Below are 22835 nucleotides of genomic sequence, written 5' to 3' on the forward strand. Positions count from 1 at the left end.
TCTGCCCTTCCATTCTAAACAATCGCTTTGTTAGATAAGATTTTTATCACTTTAAATACTTCTTGCCAGTCCCTTCCGGTCTGCAAAGTTTCTTTTGAGAATCAGCTGATAGTCTCATGGGAACTCCTTTGTAGGTAATTCTGTGCTTTTCTCTTGCTGCTTTTAAGTTTCTCTTTCTAACCTTAGCATTTTAATTATGATGTGTCTTGGTGTGGTCCTCTTTGGGTCCATCTTGTTTGGGACTCTGTGCTTCCTAGACTTGTATGTCTATTTCCTTCACTAAATTAGGGAAGTTTTCTTTCATTATATTTTCAACTAAGCTTTCAATTTCTTGCTCTTCCTCTTCTCCTTCCAGCAACCCTATGATTCTGACGTTAGCACATTTGGAGATGTCCCAGAGGCTTCTTATACCATCCTCATCTTTTTGGATTCTTGTTTCTTCCTTCTGTTCTGGTTGAATGCTTATTTCTTAGGTTTCAAACCACCCATTTGAATCCCAGCTTCCTTCCCTTCACTGTTGTTTCCCTGTGGACTTTTCTTTATTTCACTTCGTGTAGCCTTCATTTCTTCCTTTGTTATTGCCATACTCAATGAGTTCTCTGAGCATCCTGATCACCAGTGTTTTGAAGTCTGCATCTGATAGGTTGGCTGTCTCTGTTTTGTTTTGTTCTTTTTCTGGAATTTTGTTCTGTTCTTCAATGAGGGCCATGTTTCTTTGTCTCCCCAATTTGGCAGCGTCCCTGTGTTTATTAGGTAGAGCTGTTTTCACTTCCTGTCTTAGGGCACTTGTTCAGTTGTATGCAGCTGGGCCCTGGGTATTCAAAAGGGTAAGGCAACCCACTTCACTGCTTCGTGGCTCTGTATACAAGGAAGGCTTGTAGAGGGGACAATGCTGATGCCTGGCTTCTGTAAGTTTGCCCAGCACTCACCCAGTTTCCAGTCACTTTACCCACATCCTGTATGCAAATGTCACCCTTCCAGCTGTTGCCCTGGTGGTGAATCCCAGCATGGGTGTGTTTGCTTATGTTCTAAATCCATGCAGTCCCGTGAAATGGACTCTCCTGAAAATCTGGCAGTTTCTTCTGCTTCCCCACTGTTTCTTAGAGCCAGAAGTTATTGAACATTATCTTCCTGGTACTGGAGCCCTGGGCTATGTGGTCTGGCCTGGAGCTGGACCTGCTTGCTCCCAAGGTATCCCTCCAGATTTTTATCCAGCGCACATGAATGTGGGACCACCCATTCTGCCACTGCCGCCTTCCCACACCACACTGTGTTCTCTTCACTTCTCCACCCCAACTCCATGTCTCTGCATCTCCTACCCGTCTGTATGAATGTGGCTTCCTTAAATCCTTGGTTATAGGACTTCCGTAGAGTTCAATTATCTGACTGTTCTGGGTGTTCTTTTGAGGTTTAGTTGTAATTCTTTTTGTGGTTATGCAAGGAGGCAAAGTATGTCTACTTACGCCTCCATCTTGACTGGAAGCCCTGAAGATCTTTTAAATTAGCATAATTTATCCTGTGACTCTAATAACCCTTTGATTCCCCAGTGATGACAAACCAATAGATTTACTAATGGGGTTTCCTAGGTCTTCCTGTGTTGGAATTTACAAACAACTGCCAGATAATAATTTGCAGTCTATACTCACCATCTATAATACACATATTTCTAGATGTTGACGTAGTAGTCTTTGAGCTTCTGCCTCGAGAAGTCTCCAGACCAGTGCCTGCTGTTAGAATAATGAGCAGTCAATATACAATACTATCACCAGCCAAGGTTTTTTTAAATACCAACAAAATGAAATCTAAATAAAGTTATGTCAAAACATAGTTTACATATTAAAAGTCAATGACATATACAAGAAGAAACACCTAGAGTTAGATCAAATTTCTGAAATGATACTTCTACTACATTTGGCTCATACTATCCCAATTAAAATTTAAGGAAAAACTTTTTCATTGTAAGGACAATGATAATAATTTTCACTAGAAAAGGAGGACTTCTATTCCTGGATATTTTTAACTAAAGTACTATCTCTTTTGCCAGCTTAAAATTCCTATGAAAAATAACTAAGAAAATAGTTTTTAAATATTCCCAGGGATGGATTTACTTAATGCACCAGGCCATCACTGGATGACTGTTTTCTATTGTTTGGACTATTTATTGACAATAGTGCTGCATTAAACAAAATGATGGCAATAAATGTTAATTATTTTAAGAAATCAAATTGTATTTGAGGGTGGTTTTTCTTTTCAAACAAATCTTATGAAGCCACTTTACAAGAATGTGATCACCTGTATTTTGTGACAATAACAAAAATATTAATTTTTATGATCTGGAGTTTTCTTCCTGCTGCCAAAGCCATTAGCTAGCCATTTCCCTTAACAGTGCATTTTCTACCTATTACTTTGTACATGTAAGAGAAAATATGACATTAAATGTAACTAAAGGTACTGTATAAAAAAACACAGTGTTCTTTTAAAAAATACATATGCATGTGTTAAAAGCAATGAAAAACCTGTGTGCATACAGCCATTCAAAATTTGAGGAAAACATACTTGACTGAACTACATTAAAGACGTGACTTTATGCACTATAAAAATTTTTTAAAACACTGTGTAACTTTATCCTAACAACAATACAATTCTGTATTTCACACTCAATGGCCACGTTATTTGTGTGCAAAAGACTATACTGTATTCAGCGCTAACCTCTTCCTCTCTGAGATCCTCCTCTTGACACTGAATTCTGTCCTCTTCCTCCTCTTCGGCCTCTTCCCCGGCCTCTTCCTTTGGTGGCTTCTGCTGGGATGCTATCATCAGAGTCACCAGCCTGTTCTGCCAAATCTGTACTCATGAAGTCATTAGCACTATAGGCAGAAGCTGAGTCATCAGACTGAGATCTGAGGGCTCTGGCCCTAGTCATGGCCTGAGGGAATAACAAGGAGAAAGTACACAGTAGTAGATAATGCAGCATCCTAAAAGTCATTAGTCTGATCCTTAACATGAATATTTAATTTGAAAAATTGTCTATACTATTTCACTAACCATGCTATAAGAGTATAAAATGAGAGAACCTCCTTCCCCCATTAATCAAATCCAATACCTATGACTGGTCAGATCAATTTACAATACTACGTGTAAAATGAGACCATTTGGAAGGTTTACCAAGGGAGAAAACATTTCACAGAATCAAAACTTTCGGAACTGGGAGGAATACTGGCAATCACCCCTAATTCAACATCACTTGTAAGAGACTGTCACCATTTGTACTACTTTGTACAATGGGCTTAATAAATAACAAGAAAAAATTTATAAACAATAGCTGTTATTTCTGGGTGATGAAAATTTTAGGATGCTTTTGTTTTCTTCTTTATTCTTAAATATTACAAATTTTCTACAATATACGTTTTCTAAAATATTACTTTTGCACTCAGAAAAGCATAGCAATAATCTCATAAATGTAAGATAACAAGAACAAAGTAAGATACAGTAACAAAAGCCTGGAAAAAGAATAAAAACCAAAAATATGCCACAAATTTTAATTTGATAAGAAAACTGTCAATAGACTAACAGCTGTCAGAGGAGGGGGCATTGCGGAGCAGTGTAAAAATGGTGACAGGATTAAGCAAAAAAAAAAAAACAAACCAAAACTCTTTAGATATGACAAGTTTGAGACTTAAAATGTTCTGATTAACTCTGAAAAGAATAGATTTTCTTATTAAAAAAAGAATAAAAGGAATGCTCCTTGATCTCCTCCCCTACACAAAAAAATTTAACAAGGAAAATAAAAATAAAACACATTTTCAGTAAAATTAGAAAATTGCTCTAACCCCAAACATAAAAATCTATGAAAAGTTAATAGATATGGTGAATATGTGACCTGGTTAAGGGAGAAGGTTGAAAAGGGTTCTGGGCAGTGTAGAGTTCTCCAAAATTGATCTATGTATCAAGAGGCCATGACAGCAGTCTTTCTTACTTGGAATGATAAATATTGGGTCTAAGGAGAGGTGGCTAGAGCATTTGCAAGCTCCCTCTAATGCCACAAAAAAAGGAGACACAGAGCTAAATGAGGCAGGCAGGTTGGAAACAGGAGTGAAGTGGGTGGGAGGGGAGAAGTAATGCAGCTTCATAATGGTGATCCTAGCTAAGTGAAACAACAGCTAAATCATTTCAGGAAGGGCTCAACATGGCATCCCAATGCAAAAAGAAAAAAAAACATTAGGGAATACAACAAAAAATATTTGAAAACAGTAGAAAAAGATTTCAATTATCTTTCCTGTCCTGGATAAAGTACACTCAATCCTCATCCTTGGATCCCATGTTTTCAAATTTACCTACTTGCCAAAATTTATTTGTAACTCCAAAAACAACACTCCAGATACCTTCTTGGTTTTCGTGGACAGGTACAAAGTGGTGAGAAGTCTTGAGTCACCTACCACACACATACACAGAGGAGGTCAAACAAAGTGACGGACTTCTTGTTTCACCTCTTGTACTTTAAACAAGTGTCCTTTCTGTAATACGTGTCACTTTTTTTCACAATTTTGTGCTTTTGGTTGAGTTTACATTTTAAAAGGCTCTACAGTGTACTGTACTGTGTTCATAAGTACAAGGCTGTAACGCGCCTTACAGAGGATACACATGTGTTAGATGAGCTTCATTCAGACATGAGTTCTAGGGCTATTGGCCATGAGTTCAATGTTAACAAATCAAGAACGTATATTAAATATAAGTATAAATATACTTATAAATACTTATATTTATACTATAAATATAAATCTTATATTTATAAGATAGACAGTCTCAACAGAGTAATTATAAAAAAATTTGAGAAAATTGCTAAATATAAATCTTATATTTATAGTATAAGAACGTAAATATAAATATAAGTATATTTAATATATGGTGTCTTTAAACAGAAACACACACGAAAAAGCTTATATATTGTTTTGTTGATGAAAATGTTACAACCAGTAGCTGGCAGGAACCTAATCCTTTATTTCCCCATGAAGCAATGGCTCAGTGCTCACTGAGTTTACACTGACTTTATATAACTATCACAAATAATAAGAACCAGCTATACATTTTTAAAAAAGATTTTAAAGAAAAAAGGAATATCTAATTACATAATTAACAAGCTAGACCTAATTGATACACATTGAACTATATACTCTGAAAATAACGTATTTCTTTTCAAGGCCCCATGAAATGTTTTAACTGATCTACGCTGGGGTGCTAAGAAAAATATCAATAATTCTAAATAGTAAAAAGAGTGTAATTACATTGTCTAATGACCATGCAGTAACATTAGAAATTATCAATAGTAAAACAAAACCCCTGACTCCAAACTACAAAACTAAAATTCTATTAACATCTAGAAATTAATGGCAATAAAGACAATGCATATCAGAACAAATAAAAACAATCACAACAATAAGTTAAATTGTTAAATTAAAGCAAAGAAATGAGAATGGAGGAAAAAGGAATCCAAAGAAAATTTTTAAAATCACAGCAGAATATTCTGCTCAATTCTAAGTAATTTGGAAAATAAGTGACCTAAACTGAGATAAGATAGACAGTCTCAACAGAGTAATTATAAAAAAATTTTTGAGAAAATTGCTAAAAGAACTATACTCCCAGGAAGGACAACAATCAGAAAATTTTCCAGGTATATTCTACCAAATGTTCAAACAACAGATAATTCCACTGCTATTTCAATAATACCAGAGCATAAAGAAAGAGGGTTTCCAAATCCTTTTTATGAAGTCAGCAGAACATGGTACTGAAAACTGACCAAGGATTGTATGCACAGAAAGAAAATTACAGTATCTTATGGCTATTAAAGCAAACAAAGAGAATCCAGGAGCATGTGGAAAGACCAGTATACCCATTACCAGGAGGTTCACAAAGTGAAACTGAAGATAAGTCAATAATAGGATATGTGTTCATATTAACCATTCACCTTATTAATAGACTACAGGAGGACACCCCCCCAGCCCCACATGCTTATCTCCAGATGCCAAAAAGGCATTTAATTCACCACCCATTCTGAATTTAAACAACAACAACAACAACAAAAACCCTCAGAAATAGGTGGCTACTCTTTTACATGACAAAAACCCTAAATGTATATACACAAACAGCGTGCACATACTTTCACATGGGTGCTCTTACAAATCAATTAAAGACCAATGCCTTAACTCACCACCACACCCCACCAAAATTTCTAGGCCAAAGATAATCAGGGTATTTCATATAAGTATGATTTACAAAACTGTCCAGACTCACTAGTAATATAAATAATATAAACTAAAAACAGCAGCAAGAAATAATTTCTCACCCTTTAGATTTGTAAAGATCAAGAGATGTAGTAATACATCAGGGCAGGATGTGGGGAAATAGCTTTCCCAAATACCGCTAGTTGGAATGTAAACTGGTGTAACCTCTTTGGAACAACTTCACAGAATCAAGTAAAATTTTAAATGCAAATGCCTTTTTATTATTTCTTGGAATGAACTGCCATCATTTCCAAATTCTGTACTTTCCCTTTGGCTAAATACTGTACCTTCATTTTTTTAACATCTCAAACTTTACATTCAAATGTATTTTAACTCTGCTTTTTCTGTGCAACAGACTTTGGAGTTTACTCTTACCTACAAAGCATATCTAAGAATTGATCCCATGAGTATAGATCTAAAGCCAATGACAAGACGATGTTTCCATATACGTTTTGTGAGATTTGAAAACATACTATCCTGAAAAGTATTACTTTTTAAAATCATATTAAACTATACATAGCATAAAAATTTACCATTTTAAGTGAACAGTTCAGCAACATTAAGCACATTCACAGTGATATACCACCATTGACTTCCGAATCCCTTGCCAACACTTTTCCACCATGCCAACTGAAATGCTATAGTTATTAAACAATAACTCCATTCCCTAGTCCCCCCAGTCCCCTGGAAATCGCTACTTTACTTTCTGTCTTCATGAATTTGACTATTCTAGGTATTTTATATAAGTGAATTCATACAATACTTGTCCTTTTGTGTATGGCTTACTTCATTTAGTATAATGAATGTTTTCAAGGTTTATCCACGTTATAGTATAAACAGAATTTCACTCCTTCTAAGACTAAATAATATTTCACTGGATATATATACCACATTTTGTTTATCCATTCATCTTTTGATAGACATTTGGATTGTTACTACCTGTTGGTTGTTGTGAATATTCCTATGAACATTAGTATAAAAATATCTGAGTCCCTGCTTTCAATTATTTGGGGTAAATACATAGAAGTGGAATTGCTAGATCATATAGTAATTCTATGTTTAATTTTTGAGGAACCCTCATACTATTTACGATACAGCCTTTAATTCATACCAGCAATGCACACGGGTTCCAATTTCTCCACCCTAAAGGGTGTAAAGCGATGGCTCATGTTTTGTTTTGTTTTGTTTTTAAATCCTCACTCAAGGATATGCTTATTGATTTTCGAGAGGAAAAGGGAGGAAAAAAAGAGAGAAACATCGATGTGAGAGTGAAGCATCGACTGGCTACCTCCCATATGTGCCCCAACCGGGGTCAAACTCACAACCTAGGTATGTTTTCTGACAGGGGACAGGGGTGACTTTTCACTCTATTTGATAGTACTTGGTATTACCATTTGAAAGAGGCTATCAACCCTGCCTCCAATTCAAATAGACCATATGATATCAGAGGCCAGATAAACTATGGACTGTGGATCAGCCTAAGAACAGTTTTACATTTTCAAAGGGTTGTATAAAAAAATTTTTTAAAGAGTACGTGACAGAGGCTATATATGGCCTGCCTAAAATATTTACTGTTTGGCCTTTTATTTAAATGTAAACTTATAATTAGAGAAAATACTTGAGAGTTTTTCTATGTGAACAAGAGACCCTAAAGCATGTTGGGTTTTTTTTTTCCTCTAAATGGAAGGGCTAATGCTATTGTTGGTTTAAATAATTTAAGCTGGGTACTAGGATTCATATTCTGAGCTAAATGATTCTGCAAAGCTGTGAATTACAGATAGGGAAAGTCTCCAACTCCATTAGTCAAGTTCTAAACAGTATTATGAGAAAGAAAAAAATTTATAACACTCCATGGCATGCGAAAAAGTTACCTGGGAAGTCCTGATTACCAGTCTTAAAATACAGCTGAAAATCTAAACCCAAAAGTTCTTTATTCTGAAAAACTCCCCTATGAAACCTGTCATGTCCTCTCCTACCTTCCTTGAATAAAATGTTCACTCTCACTCTTTAAAAGAGCAATTAAAAACCGAAAGTAGTGGCTTCAAACACAAAGGATCCACTGCAACAAAATATTTCTGCAATTTGTCCAATTAAAGGAGTTAATCACATTTAAGTCACCTAAGAACCTAAGAACCAGAAATCATTTCTTTGTAGCATTCATTCTTGCCACTTGGCAAACTCTCTTTTCTATTTCAAGGGCACTCTGTAAGATGAGTACAATATAGCAAGTGTGGTAGGGGATCCCTAATCTATATCCTCCTCCACTTAGCTTCCAAGAACCATCCTGTAAACAGTACAGCAGTTGCTTCTGTGCTTATTATTAACAGTGATTTTGGTGTGCTGCACAACAGTTTTAGCATTTTTAAATTTTTAGCCAATCATTGCCCACGCATTGTTAAACTTATTATAATATAAAATTAGGACACAGTTGGGTGGAAAAGTCTAGATTTGGGGGTAGAAATTGTCAGATTCAAATTCCAGCCCCACCACATGCCCTTCAGTTTGGCCTCTGTCTTCTCATTTGTAAAATGGAAACTGAGTCTAAGCAATGCACATAGCAAAAATTCAATAAACTCGACTTCCCTTTTTCCCTTAAAACAGTAATGAAAAAAGCCCAGTAGGTAATTAGTTCTTTTTTTTCTCCCAATACATTTATTTAAGAGAATGACTTTGATAATGAGAAATTTAGTTGACGGAGGCTCTTCATTTTGTAATCAACCACTAAAGGCTATTAATGAAAGGCACAGTGTGGGGGAAAAAACTTAATTGATACCAGTCCTACAGCTAGTAATGTTAGTTTATGTTGCAAAACTTACTCCATAGAGATAGTTTAAGTAGTACAAGGGAAAAGGTATCTTACTCCATGGAACACAAGGGGAAGATGTCTGTGAAACTTACAACGAGGCATTTAGATTATCCTAGCATATTCTTTTTAGAGAAAGGTTATTAACTGAGTTACTATAATGTTCACATTTCTACAAATTCTAATGAACTAAGACACAATTTGGGGGTGTGGGAGTGGGAGTCAAAGAACATCATGCTTTTACAAGACAAAGAAAAAAACACACCAAAAATGTCACTTCCCTATTCGTTAAAATTTCAGGTAAGTGCCATTATTAGAACAGTCTAAAATCCTAAATAGCAAGTGTGGAATATCAGAAGTGAATCGAGTGAAAGAAATCAGTTTTAGGCTTGGAAGATATTTTTAAAAGAAAAAAAAAGGGGGGCTTAGAATCTGTCTCATGGCCTATAGAGCGTATAGAATCACTTGAGAACTGATTTTTTCCTATGTCAGAATCTAAAACTGCTTGTCTTTAAAGGCTGTGGTATTACAGTAATAGTCATCAGTATACCAGCTATTAAAACAGGGATTGCTTTGGAAGAGTTCAAAGGGAAAAAAGGCAAACTGAGAATCTTATCTCCTTAAGCAAGGGTTCTTTTCCATTTTTTTCTTAGTGTCTCAGATAGTGACTTTTACCAAAGGAGTGTGCTTAAAATAAGGCAAAAAGTATTATTTAAAAGGAAGGAGGGCCCTGACCAGGGGGCTCAGTTGCCTGCAGCGCTCTCCTGTACACCAAAAGGTTGTGGGTTCAATTTCCATTCAGGGCGCATACCTAGGTTATGGACTCTGACCCGGTCGAGGAGCGTATGAGAGGCAACCGATCAATGTTCTCTCTCACATCGATGTTTCTCTCTCTCTCTCTCTTCCTCTCTCTAAAATCAGTAAAACATATCCTTGGGAGAGGATTAAAAAATGAATGGATAAATGGAAGGAAGGGGGGAACTCCTGCCAATTCCTTTTTTTATTGTAGCACAGAAAATAGTGAAACTTGTACAAGTTAATTAGAGGATGTGTCGAGTGCTTCAACTCTTTCCAATTCAAGACTTGTCAGCTACAGTTCTGAAATATTTAGGAAACCAAAATGGATGAGTAGGACAATTGTACTAATTCCGTAAGGATAAAACTTCAGGTCATAAGATCTATTATTTTCTTTCTATATATGTCTGTCTCGCCTATTAAGCTGAGAGTCTCTGGCGGACACAGACCATACCTTTTTCATAGTTGTATTCCCAATATAAAGCAGAATGGCTACCCATAACAGGTCCCATACAAAATGCTGAATGAAAGCCATCAAGGTAAAATCTCAAAAGTAAATAGTTTATAAAATTAACTTTAAATACATAGCAATAAAAAAAAATACTAAGGACAATAAGAAAATAGGAAGATATATTTTAATTGTGAATTCACCAAGTACCAGGTAGGGGCTACAACTGAATCAAATGGCTGCCAACTTCAAGCTCCTAAACTCCAAAGAGACTGAGAAGACAGTAACGATGGTGATCAGGCTAATTTCAACATTTTGGAGAAGCCAGTGGACACTGTACATTTTACCTATGATAACATTGCTAAGCAAAATACTAAGTTTCTTCCTTTTTGCTCAAAATAATATCAGCTCAGAAGGGTAAGGTTTTATCTTTTACTGATACGATGCTCTGTAACAATTAGGTATTATTTTGATTAAGGGCTCTTGTTGTACATGCTAGCCCCACCCACAAACACACACAAATACATTTTAGACAAGAGCAAAAGGGAAAAAGAGCATCAACAAGCAGATTATTTGTAGGCTGCACTGGAATAAGTCAAAGGCACCTGTCCACAGCCTCTCCTGCTCAGTCCTATCCACCATGGATTGGCTACTCTAACTAAACATACTAGTTATTGTAATTTAACAAACTGACATGTAAGCATAGGAATTCACAGCAGAAAACTTACCTCTCGAACTTCATCGTCTTCTTCATTAGTATTTTTTTGTCTGCTTTCTCTGAAACGACGTACCTAGGTTACAACAGAGTAAATAACAAACAGGTTGCTTACTCCTGTTATGTAAATTATAAAATAATGGGCTACAAGTTACAAGTGATTAACAACAGATGCTTTCCATTACAACACAAAACTTGGAAACTTAAGTAGTTTTGTCTCACACAAGACTGATTAAAGAAATCGTATTTTCCCAGTGACTTACAATAAAATTTCAGAAATGTACTTAAAAAATTACCCCAATCAAAACTGTTATTACCTGCTGCCAAAATGTTCCATGTTATTGAAAAACAGTCTGTCAGACTGCAGAGGAAAAGAATCCTAATGTCTTACGGGTTTTATACTTCAGCGAGAGAGAGAAAAAATCTCACTTTTAAAAGGTCTGAATTATGTATTATACTGCTTAAACCACTCCTCAGCATCTAGCTGCAGGCATTGAGGTACTCTCTGAAATGGTATCTGAAGTGGGTGGGGCCCTGAAGACTCATTTTATCAACAGTCAACCACTGAATGTTTGCTGTTTGCGGACCATGGTCCGGGTATCATGAAGGATATTAAAGATTCCTTTTTTATTGGCTTAAAAGGGTCTTCAGATATAGTTATGTAGTTAGAGAGAAGCTCCACTCATTTAATAATTTACTCAGCTCATATTTATTAAGCAACTACTATTCACCGAGCGCAACTGTAGGAATTGAGAATACACCAATGAACCAAAGAGTAAAAAATTTTGCCTTCATGGAGCTTATAATTTGTGTGTGTGTAAGGAAGGGTAGTCAATAAACAAAATAAGTTGAATTTCATTTTTTTTAAAGATTTATTTATCTTTAGAGAGAGGGAAAGGAGAGAGAAGGTAAAGAAAAACCGATCAGTTGCCTCTTGCATCTTCCCCAATGAGGGACCAGGCCACAACCCAGGAAAGAGCCCTGACCAGGAATGGAATCTATGACCTTTTGCTTTGAGGGACTATGCTCAACCAACTGAGTCATGCTGATCAGCAGTTAATTTTGTGTTTTAGAAGGCACGTAGGATCAAGTTAATTAAAACTAAACTAGGAAAGCTCTATTTTTATCTCTGAGGAGCCTCTGGCATTCTCACAGCCAGTTTGTTTACTGATGGTTTTCAATCTACATTAAAAATTGGACATTACTTGATTCTGTGACCAGAGGGGCATAAAAGTCCCTCTGGGAACTTCTACACAGATCTTGGTGTTCAATTCAGGGTACGCTATATGCAAATAGGACTTCTAATGCTTATTCTTCCTGTACTATATATATCCTTTGCCTTATTGTCTTATTCTTCCTGTACTATATATATCCTTTGCCTTTAAATAAAAACCTTAAGTGAGTATGCTCACTGGAGTCTTCTCCAATCTTCTCAAATATCTTTACCTGTGAAATCTCTGCAAAAGGTGGGAAGTGTTCAGAGAAAAATAAAAGAAAAGGGATGAGGGTAAAATCTGAATAGGATGATCATTAAGGTCTTCATTGGGAAGGTAATATATAAACAAAGTTAAAAGGAAGGGAATCAGTCTTGCAAATAGCTGTGGAACATTACTCCATTTAAAAAAAAGATTATATGCAAAGGCACTGGGACAGAAGCATGCCTTGTCTGTTTAAGAAATAGCAAGAAGGTTGCTGTGGCTAGATTAAATATGAAGGTAAAGAAGTAACAGAAAGCCAGATTGAATAAAGTCTTATAAGCAACTATAAGGACTTTTTGTAAGGCAGGAGTGACTTCACCTGAAATATTTTAGGATCACCCACAGCAGAACTGGGGACAGAATAAGGGGTGGAGAAAGGGCAAGGAAAGAAATAGGAAGACCAGTTTGGAGGCTGTTGGGATAATCTAGCTAAGAAATGGTGATGCCTTGGACCATAGGTAATGAGGAAGGTAAGTAGTTACAGTATATATTCTGAAGGTAGAGCCAAATGGGTTTACAGACAGGAGACAGGTAAAGAAAAAGAGGAGTCAAGGATGACTTCAAGGATTTTGGTCTGAGAAAATGAATGAATGATGCTTTCACTAGAGCAGGGGCTGAGAATTAGCAATTATGATGGAAATTTTAAAAGTTTAAGATGTCTATTAAATATCCAAGTGGAAATATCTAGCAGGCTATTAGGCATGTAAGTCTTGAGTTGAGGGAAGAGGTTTTGGCTTAACTTTTTAAAGTCACCACCAAACATATTTAAAGCTAGGAAGCTGCATGAGATAACAAAAGGAGTGTGTGGAGGAAAAAGGGGCCCAAGTACTGAGTTCTGGGAACTCCAACTTAAGAGGTTGGAAAGGTAAGAAGAATCAACAATAGACACTAATAAAACATATCCAAGGGTATACTGTAGAAAGTAAACCAGGAGAGTGTGGAGTCCTAGAAGCCAAGAAAAAAAGGTTTAGGAAGAGGTCAAGTGAACTTTAAAATGGAGAACTGCCAGTGGACTTTGCAATGGAAGTCATTAATGACCATGACAGGAGCACATTCACTGGAATAATGAGGTAAAAACTCCTAAATAGATGGGTTGAAGAGAAAAAGGAGGAAGAATAATCAGGGCAGCAAATATAGAAAATTCCTTGAAGCAATTCTGTAAAAGAGGAACCAAAAGGAAAAAAAAAGAGAGAGAAGTAGCTACAGGGAAATAGGATCCAGATTTGTTTGTTCAAAGAAATAACAGCGTGTTTGTTATGATTTAGTAAGTAGCAGAGGGAAATACAGCAATAACTTTTTTAAAAAAAGATTACATAGTACGTAAAAGTGCTCTGTGACACACCCAATGGGCTGAGTCATTCACAGAAAAGAAAAGAGAAAAAACATTGAGCAGGCACTATGTCCCAGCAACCGTTCTGAGAACTTTCCAGGTATTACAACCACCTTGAAGGAGGTTCTATTATTATCCCTATTTCATAGATGAGGAAACTGAGGCAGAGAGGTTAAATAATTCACTGATGGTTACATAGCAAGTAAGGACTTTGATTTTGAACACAGGTGGTCTGATCCAGAGTCCTTGCTCTAGCCACCATGCTCCACCACGCAGGCAGGCACGCGTGCACGCGCACACGCACACACAAAGGCTTGCAGGCAGGGGTCCTGATGTCACTCCAGGTGGGGATGGTCATGATTTGCGGGGGGCTTTTTTTGGTTGTTGTTTTAGAAAAGCTTTGGTTTAACAGCAAAATTAAAAGAAAGGTACAGACGTTTCCCATATACTTCCTGCCCCACACAAGCATAGCTTCCCTACTGTTAACATTCCCTACCAGAATTGGTACATTTGTTATAACTGATGAACCTACATGACGCATCATTATCACTCAAACTCCATAGTTTACCGTAGGGTTTACCCTCGGTGTTATATTGTACATTCTATGGGTTTAAACAAATGTATGACATGTATCTACCATTAAAATAAACATAGCAGTTTCGCTGCCCTAAAAATCCTCTGTGCTCCACCTATTTATCCCCTCACCCCACCCCTGCCAAACTCTTCACAACCACTATCTTTTTGTCCCCACAATTTTGCCTTGTCCAGAATGTTACATAGTTAAAATCATATGTTATGTTGCTCTTTCAGATTGGCAAATTTCAGTTAGTAGTAGAAATTTAATTAATAATAACTGCATTTAATATTAATATGCATTTCATTAAATGTTCAGTAGCACATGTTTGCATAGCTCAGTGGCTCACTTCTTTTTAATGCTGAATAATATTCTACCATCTGCATGTTTCACAGTTTACTTATTCCTTTACCTACTGAAGGACACCTTGGTTGCTTCCAAGCTTTGGCAATTTTGAATAAAGCTGCCATAAACATTATGTGCAGGTTTTTGTTTAGACCTGTTTTCAATTCCCTTGGGCAAATACTAAGGAGCATGACTGCTGGATCACATGAGAAGATCACGTTTACTTTTATAAGAAACTGCCAAACTGTCTTCCACAGTGGCTTCCACCATTTTGCATTCCCGCCAGCAATAAATGAGCACTCCCATTGCTGCATATCGCCACCAACATGTGGGTTGTCTAGAGTTCTGGATTTTGACCATTCTAATGAGTATGTAGCGGCATATCACATTGTTGTTTTAATTTGCATTTCCCTAATGACATGATACAGAGCATCTTTTCATGCGCTTATTTGTCATCTGCATATCTTCTCTGGTGAGGTGTCTATTAAGGTCTTTGGACCATTTATTTAATTGGGTTGTTTGTTTTCTTGAAACTTCATGAGTTCTTTGTATTTTGGATAATAGTCCATCAAATGTGTCTTTTGCAACTATTCTCTACTAATCCATGGCCTGTCTTCTCATTTTCTTGTTTCATTCAGAGAAGGCTTTTAAATTTAATGAAGTCCAACTTACCAATTATTTCTTTCACAGGTCGTGCTTTTGATGTTGTATCTAAAAAGTCATTACCATACACGAAGTCTCCTATGTTATCTCCTAAGAGCTTTATAACTTTGTATTTTACTTTTAGCAGAGATGGTCATGTTTTATTTCTGGTACTTAATTGCTAAATCCACTCATGTTAAAAATTTATGAACCCAACACATCCAGAGTCACAGTGAGCAGTTTTAGAATGTAGATTACTTGTCCTAAGAAAAGACTTGGCATTGAATGTTACTAGTTGTTCCTTGTCAACATAAGGCTTTAAGAGAATCATGTCAACTACCTAAAAGCACTAAAATTACAGTCAAAGGATCAAAAGGCAGAACCATTTAAAAATTTTTTGAGGTATCTCCATACTGCTTTCCACTGTGGCTGCACCAGTCTGCATTCCCAGCAACAGTGCAAAAGGGTTCCCCTTTCTCCACATCCTCACCAGCACTTGCTGTCTGTTGATTTACTGATGACAGCCATCCTGACAGGTGTAAGATGATCTCTCATTATGATTTTAATTTGCATTTCTCTGATGATTAGTGATGTTGAGCATCCTTTCATATATCTATTGGCCATCTGTATGTCCTCTTTGGAGAAGTGTCTTTTCAGGTCCTTTGCCTATTTATTAACTGGGTTGTTTGTTTTTTTTGGTGTTGACCTTTCTAAGTTCCTTGTAAATTTTGGGTATTAACCCCTTATCAGATGTATCAGTGATTATGTTCTCCCATTCCGTAGGTTGTCTTTTTATTTTGTTGATGTTTTCCTAGGTTGTGCAAAAATTTTTTAGTTTGATGTAGTCCCATTTGTTTACTTTTCTTTTGTTTCCCTTGTCTGAGGAGACATATCTGATAAAATATTGCTATAAGCTATGTCCAAGATTTTGCTGCCTATGTTTTCTTCAATTTTTATACTTGAGAGTGGATAAAACAACTATGGGACATTTACACAATGGAATACTACTCAGCCATAAAAAAATTTTACCCTTTACGACAGTATGGATGGACCTGGAGTACATTATGCTAAGTGAAATAAACCCAGGCAGAGAAAGACAAATGCCGTATGATTTCACTCATATGCAGAATCTAGTGAACAAACTGAACCAACAAGCAAGACAGAGACAGACTCATAGATAGAGAGAAGGCTGACAGCTAAGGGGGTGGGCAGGTGGAGGGACTGAGCAAAAAAGAAAAAGGACTCCTGGTCCTGGACAACAGTGTCATGATTGTGGGACAGAGGGGAGTATGAGGGGACTAAATGGCAATTAAAAAAATACAATTAAAAAAATCATTAAATAAAGAAAGTAAAAGGAAATGAGTCTTAAAAATAATATTTTGCTCTTCTGCTTAGAGGAAATTTGGAAAAATGCTGAAAATGATCCCCTATAATCCCACTTCCATAACATAACCACTGACGTCTGAAATATTTTCTTCCATTTTTTTGCATACACACATACACACACACATAAAGTAAAAATAAGTAAGATCATGTTGTGTATAGTTTTACACGTTTGAAATTCTTTTCTCACTAACATTGGAAATATGTTCTTCAAAAGTGTAATTTTTAATGGCTTCATAGTATTCTACAGTGTGCATGCACCAATATTTATTATTTTTTAATCCTCACTTGAGGTTATGATTATTGATTTTAGAGAAAGAGAAAGTGAGAGACACAGAGAGAGAGAGAGAGAAACATTGATCAGTTACCTCCCAAATGCTTCCTGATCCGGGGACTGAACCTGCAACCTAGGTATATGCCCTGACTAGGAATCGAACCCACAATCTTTTGGTGCATGGAACAATGTTCCAACCAATGAGCTACTTGGCTAGGACTGTCAACATTTATGTTATAAAATTTTTCCAATTTTTCCCTTCTGCAGATAACACCGAGTTTCTCTATACAAAAATCTCTACCTCAGTATTATCTTTAAAAAAATTCCCCAGAGCTGAGTTGAAGGGTAAATCTTCTTAACCATCTTGATATACACTTTTCAGTGCAGCTGTTCAAACGTACTCCCAGCAGCAGCACAGTAAATATTTTTCTCAAATTGTTGCTCCTTTGACCAATAAAAAACACAGTCAACTCTTGGACAACATGATTTGAACTGCACAGGTCCATTTATATGTGGATTTTTTTTCAATAGATATACAGTCAGCCCTCCATATCCCCAGGTTTCTCATCTTTGAACTCAACTAATAACAGAACTGACCGTATGAGATGTTTTATACCATTTTATATAAGAAATTTGACCATCCACAAATTTTGGTATTGGGGTTGGAGGAGGTGGTTTCTGGAACTAATCCCCTACAAATACCAAGGGACATCTGTAGTTATCTTTTTGGGTCAAAAGTTATATATGAACTTTTGACCATGAGGGGTCAGCACTCCTAACTCCCACATTGTTCAAGAGCCACAATATTTTTAATTTGAGCTTCTTGACTATCCTAGGCTAAACACCATTTTATTTTGTGAACCATCTATTCATGTCTTTTGTTCATTATTCTACTGAGATGTTTAATATTTTTCTTAAGATTTATAAGAGCACCTTAATGTAAGAATGTTAACCCCTTTTCTGCCCATATACAAATATTTTCCCTATGTCAATACGTTCTAGTTGTTTTTTTCACAATTTGTCATATAACATTTAAAATTTTTAAGTAGTCAAAACTGAAGAGTTCTTTCTCTGTGATTCTTCCACTGCTTTTATGCTTATAAGAATGCATTTTCTAGATGAGATTCGAAATCTCAATCAAACTACTAAAAAACTGAAATGAACAGATATTTGTATCCTACATAGTTCAGTTTAAAGCATTTTTATGATCTTCAAGAGAAGATACCATCTATGGAGAACAAAACTAACACTTATTGCATATCATTTATATTTAAGACTGTTCTAGACATTTATTAGACATGATTTAAATCTCATTTTATGATCTCAATTGTATAGATGAGAAAATGAAATAAAACAGAGTAAATACTTAGTGGTTTACCAGAATGATCCTCAGAGCCACTCTTAAGGAGACACCACCTAAATAGACTTATTACCCCCCAATTAGTTACTCACCTCTTCATCAATTTTATCTTCTAAGGCATCAATATGACGTTCTTTAAGGAATCGCTGTGTTTTTTCCAACTGGTATTTCACTAATTCCTCTATGGCATCTTTCTCTTCCTTGTCCACAAATTCTTGCACCGCTTCACCCATTCCCCTTTCAGTTAGAAGTGAGAGCTGCACATTCTGTAAGAGAGATACAGATCACTGGGTGCAGAAAATAGTATCTATTCCTTACAAAATAATTCTATATGAAAAAAGATAATATTTCCAGGGAAAAAGACAAATATTATCTAGATATTGAAGGGAAAACAAAACAAGGGGCAGTAATTAAGCCCGGCGATGACTATTAAGAGCCAGAAAAAGCAAAGTGAAAGCAAGAAACAGGAGTACAGTACAGGACAAGTACTCTACTGAGGGGCTGGGATACAGAGACCAGAAGTGGCAGCTGATGATTAAGAAAGATGAGGTCAACCAGAGTGGTAGACAGGATAATGGTCCCCTAAAGATATCCACATCTTGATCTCTGGGACCTGTGAAAATGTCCCATGTCAAAAAAGAACTAAAGTTACTAACCAGCTGGCTATAAAATCGGATTATCAGGGACTATCCAGGTGAGGCCAGTAAAATTATGAATATCCTCAAAAGTGGAAGAGCAAGGCTGAAGAAGGGAGTCAGAGAACGATGTAACTGGGGGAAAATGGCCAGAGATACACAACTTTCAAGATGGAAGGTGGAAGATGGAAGAAGCAGCCCATGAACCACAAAAAGCTGGCACCTCTAGAAGCTAGAAAAGATAAAGAAATGACTCTACCCTGGAGCCTCCAGAAAAGAACACAGCCTGCTGACCCTCAATTTTAGTCCAGTGAGACCAGTGTCAAGTTTCTGACCTACAAAATTGTAAGATAAGAAACCTGTGTTGTGTTTAAACTACTAGGTTTGTGGAATTTGTTTCAGCAGCAATAGGAAACTAATATATCCAGAGGATACTGAAGTGGTATATAATCATGACAGTAAGAGTAGCTTCACAATCCTCCGGCTATATTAATAATGTAATTCTGAAATTACATCCAGATGCAAAAAGAATAAATCCTGGATTCAGACTTATGCAGTAGGATAAAAAGAAAAGACGAGGATAACAACATTAGCCACAATAGTAATATTAATAACATTAATATTGGTGTATAGTAGCTATAAATGAACACAATTAATTGCCATGCTAACTACTTCTTGGAAACATTTTGAGTATCCCTTTCATCTAAACTATCAATTATACATCCTAAATTAAAAGCTCTTAAGATAGACATTATTCAAACTGTGAACTATAATTAAGAAATTACCTTCTCTGCGGTTTGGAAATACTGTTTTACAAGGTCTTCTACCCTTAGAGTTGTTCCTTCTGAAGGTTTACTAATGAACTTCCCAAAGTTGATTTCTTCTCCTAGAAAAAAGATGTCCATGAAAAAAGAGCAGCTTCTATCATAATGTAAAGTTCCCAAACTCATTGTAGGTTGCAGTCAGTAGAGGAGGTATGGCCAAATTTTATGAACTGTCAGCTTGCTCAATTGATAAATTTTGAGGCAAAAATATGGTATTTTTGCTAATAGCTACTCCTTTCCCTAAAGTCTATATTTGTCTTCCATATCTCCAAATAATATTGACTGGGTTTGCCAAAAAGTCTGTATGATTTTTTTCCATAAAATAAAAGACACATTTTTTATTTTCACCAATAATTTCATTGATTTGGATATTTTGAGTATGTTGGCTATGTCACGCATGGTATAACACTGATTGCTCTCAATTAATGTCTCGATCTGATTGCTATCAACTTCAACTAGTCTATGTGACTGTGGAGCATTATCCAGCAAGAAATCTCCAACACAAAACCTTGCAAATCACTTTTGACATGTTCGATCAGTCAAAGCACCTTCTTCACATACTGCATTTTTACTTTGCTTGAAATAATGAAGCATAATATGCCAAAAATGTTGCATATTTTCTTCCATCTTCAATATTAAAATGGCTACATAAAAATTCACCAATTTTGATAAGCTTTTTTAAAATGCTGAGATGACAGCTGTCACAATACAATCTAACAAGATTTTTTCGAATGAAGTTAAAGACAACTAAGTGCTACCAGTGCCATCTTACAAAAAAAAAAAAACAAATGAACTTTTTGGCCAACCCAATGTATCTCTTGCTGCTATTCTTACATGGTGGTCCACAGACCTCTGAGGCCCCCCAAGCCATTTCAGGAGGTGCTCAAGGTGAAAACTACTTTAATGATACTACTAAGATATTATTTACTCTTTCCACTATAATGACAGTTTCACTGATAATACAAAAACAACCATGAGTAAAACTGCCAGTGCCTTGGAATGAGTCAAGGTCGGAACTCTACTAATAGTCATCACTACATATAGTTCAAAACAAAACAAAACAAAACAAAAATTCTCTTTATAATGTCCTTGATGAAAAAATAAAATTATTAATTTAGTTAAATCTCAGCTCTAAAGTACATACCATTTTAATATTCTGTAAGATAAATAAGATGTACCCTTAAGGCATTTTTGTTGCATTCCTAAGCAGGATCGTTGTCTCAAAAACAGTAGGTAAAGAATAAAAAGAATACGGGGCAGAAAGTCAGGAAGCATTAAGGTCCAGTAACTGCTCTGCTAATAATCTTTGTCAGGGAAACAAATATTAACTACATAGCAAGAGTCAGACCTGGTGTTGAAAACACAATGATAAAAAGGATCCCTGCCATAAAAACCAATGATCTCAATACAAGGTGATGAGTGCTACAGAGAGATAAGAACAGAGAATATGACACATGGAAAAGAACAAACTAATTCTTCTTAAAGAAGGTTGAGAATAATGTGCAGTTATCCAACGCAGCTATCACTTAAGTCAAGCCTTGCAGAAAAAGAAAATCTATTTCAGTCAGAGGAAAAAGTATATGTAACAGCCTAGAGGATAAAGAGGCACGAGGTTCAGTGTACCTTTTGCAAAGAGGTAAGCACAAATAAAAATCTTTTTCGAATTTCAAGGTAGTAGAATTAATATAACTTCATAAATATGATTACTACATTTTACAATTCCAGACACTATATTAAGATCACTTACACACTGTATACCAACTAAGCCTCACAACAATCCTATGAGGCAGACACAGCTATTACCCTGATTTTATAGACATCGGGTAAAGTAATTTACAAAATATATTACCTATATTTAAGTAGTAGAGCTGCTCAAAACAACAGAAAGATTCTTTCAGTAAAACATTCAAAGGGGTCATTGTTTCAATTAAGCAATTAATGTTTAAACTAGAAAGGAATCATTAGAACAAAACTGATTATAAGTAACTCAAGTAACAAGGTTCTAGTTTTATATTGTTATTATAAATGCTACTCTCATAAAATTTCAAGGAACTGATAAGGATGGACAATTAAAGGGTCATTAACAAGTAACTAATTAAAATTCAAAGCATGAAAATATAATTTTCTGGTACAGATCTACCCCCCTAAAACAGTTATTCTATGAGCTCCATTTAAATATCTAAATGACTATTTCAGGTTGAATTAACAGTTTTGACACTAAAAATAGAAGCCCCTTAAATCCAAGTTAATAAGAACCTAAGTAGCTTACTTGTAAGCAAGAGCCATATTTTTCTAACAAAACTCTGACTCAATAGCTCTAAGGAAAATGGTCTCTATATTTAACATATGTATTATGAAGAAACACTACAATTGACTCTTGAACAACATGAGGGTGTGCCAACTCCACACACAGTTGAAAATCTGTGTATTAACTTTTAATTCCCCCAAAACTTAACTACTAATAGCCTACTATAGACTGGAAATCTTACAGATAACATAAATAGCCAATTAATACATATTTTGTATGTTATATGTATTAAACTATATTCTTACAAAACCGAACTAGAGAAAAATATACATAATTAAGAAAATCATATGGAAGAGAAAGTACATACACAGCAGTGTATATATTTATTGAAAAAAATACATGTATAAGTGAACCTGAGCAGTTCAAATCCATGTTGTTCAAAAGTCAGCTATTTCAGTCAGATCACCTGTTTTTATAAATGCTAAAATAAGGACAATCAGTTTTTTAGGAGGCTGTAAATTGGAAACTAATTACCTTATTATCAGAAACATCAAACTATGAGACACCTCCTATTTCAAAAGATTGGAGTCTTCCTAAATCATTGTACACTCTAAAGCTGAAGTACTTAATAATGCAAAATTTGATAATAAATTCTCTGACCATAAATAATGTATAATAAATAACATTTATTTTGAGGAATAAA

The 22835-nt window shown here is 35.7% G+C and overlaps 1 protein-coding gene across 1 annotated transcript in view; it reads right to left on the reverse strand.

Moving 5' to 3' along the window:
* MRE11 (MRE11 homolog, double strand break repair nuclease) overlaps nucleotides 1-22835 on the reverse strand; it is a 65849-nt gene that overhangs the window by 21493 nt on the left and 21521 nt on the right. Inside the window, exons 11-15 of the mRNA XM_054592605.1 lie at nucleotides 19846-19946; nucleotides 18518-18691; nucleotides 11053-11115; nucleotides 2710-2926; nucleotides 1647-1727 (exon numbers count right to left, since the gene is read on the reverse strand). Coding sequence (XP_054448580.1) covers nucleotides 1647-1727; nucleotides 2710-2926; nucleotides 11053-11115; nucleotides 18518-18691; nucleotides 19846-19946 — 636 coding nt within the window. The remainder of the gene's footprint in view (nucleotides 1-1646; nucleotides 1728-2709; nucleotides 2927-11052; nucleotides 11116-18517; nucleotides 18692-19845; nucleotides 19947-22835) is intronic.

Source organism: Pteronotus mesoamericanus, unplaced genomic scaffold (genome assembly GCF_021234165.1).
Source record: "Pteronotus mesoamericanus isolate MK-2021 breed Mesoamerican mustached bat unplaced genomic scaffold, CSHL_Meso_final scaffold_36, whole genome shotgun sequence".
Taxonomy (NCBI): Eukaryota; Metazoa; Chordata; class Mammalia; order Chiroptera; family Mormoopidae; genus Pteronotus; species Pteronotus mesoamericanus.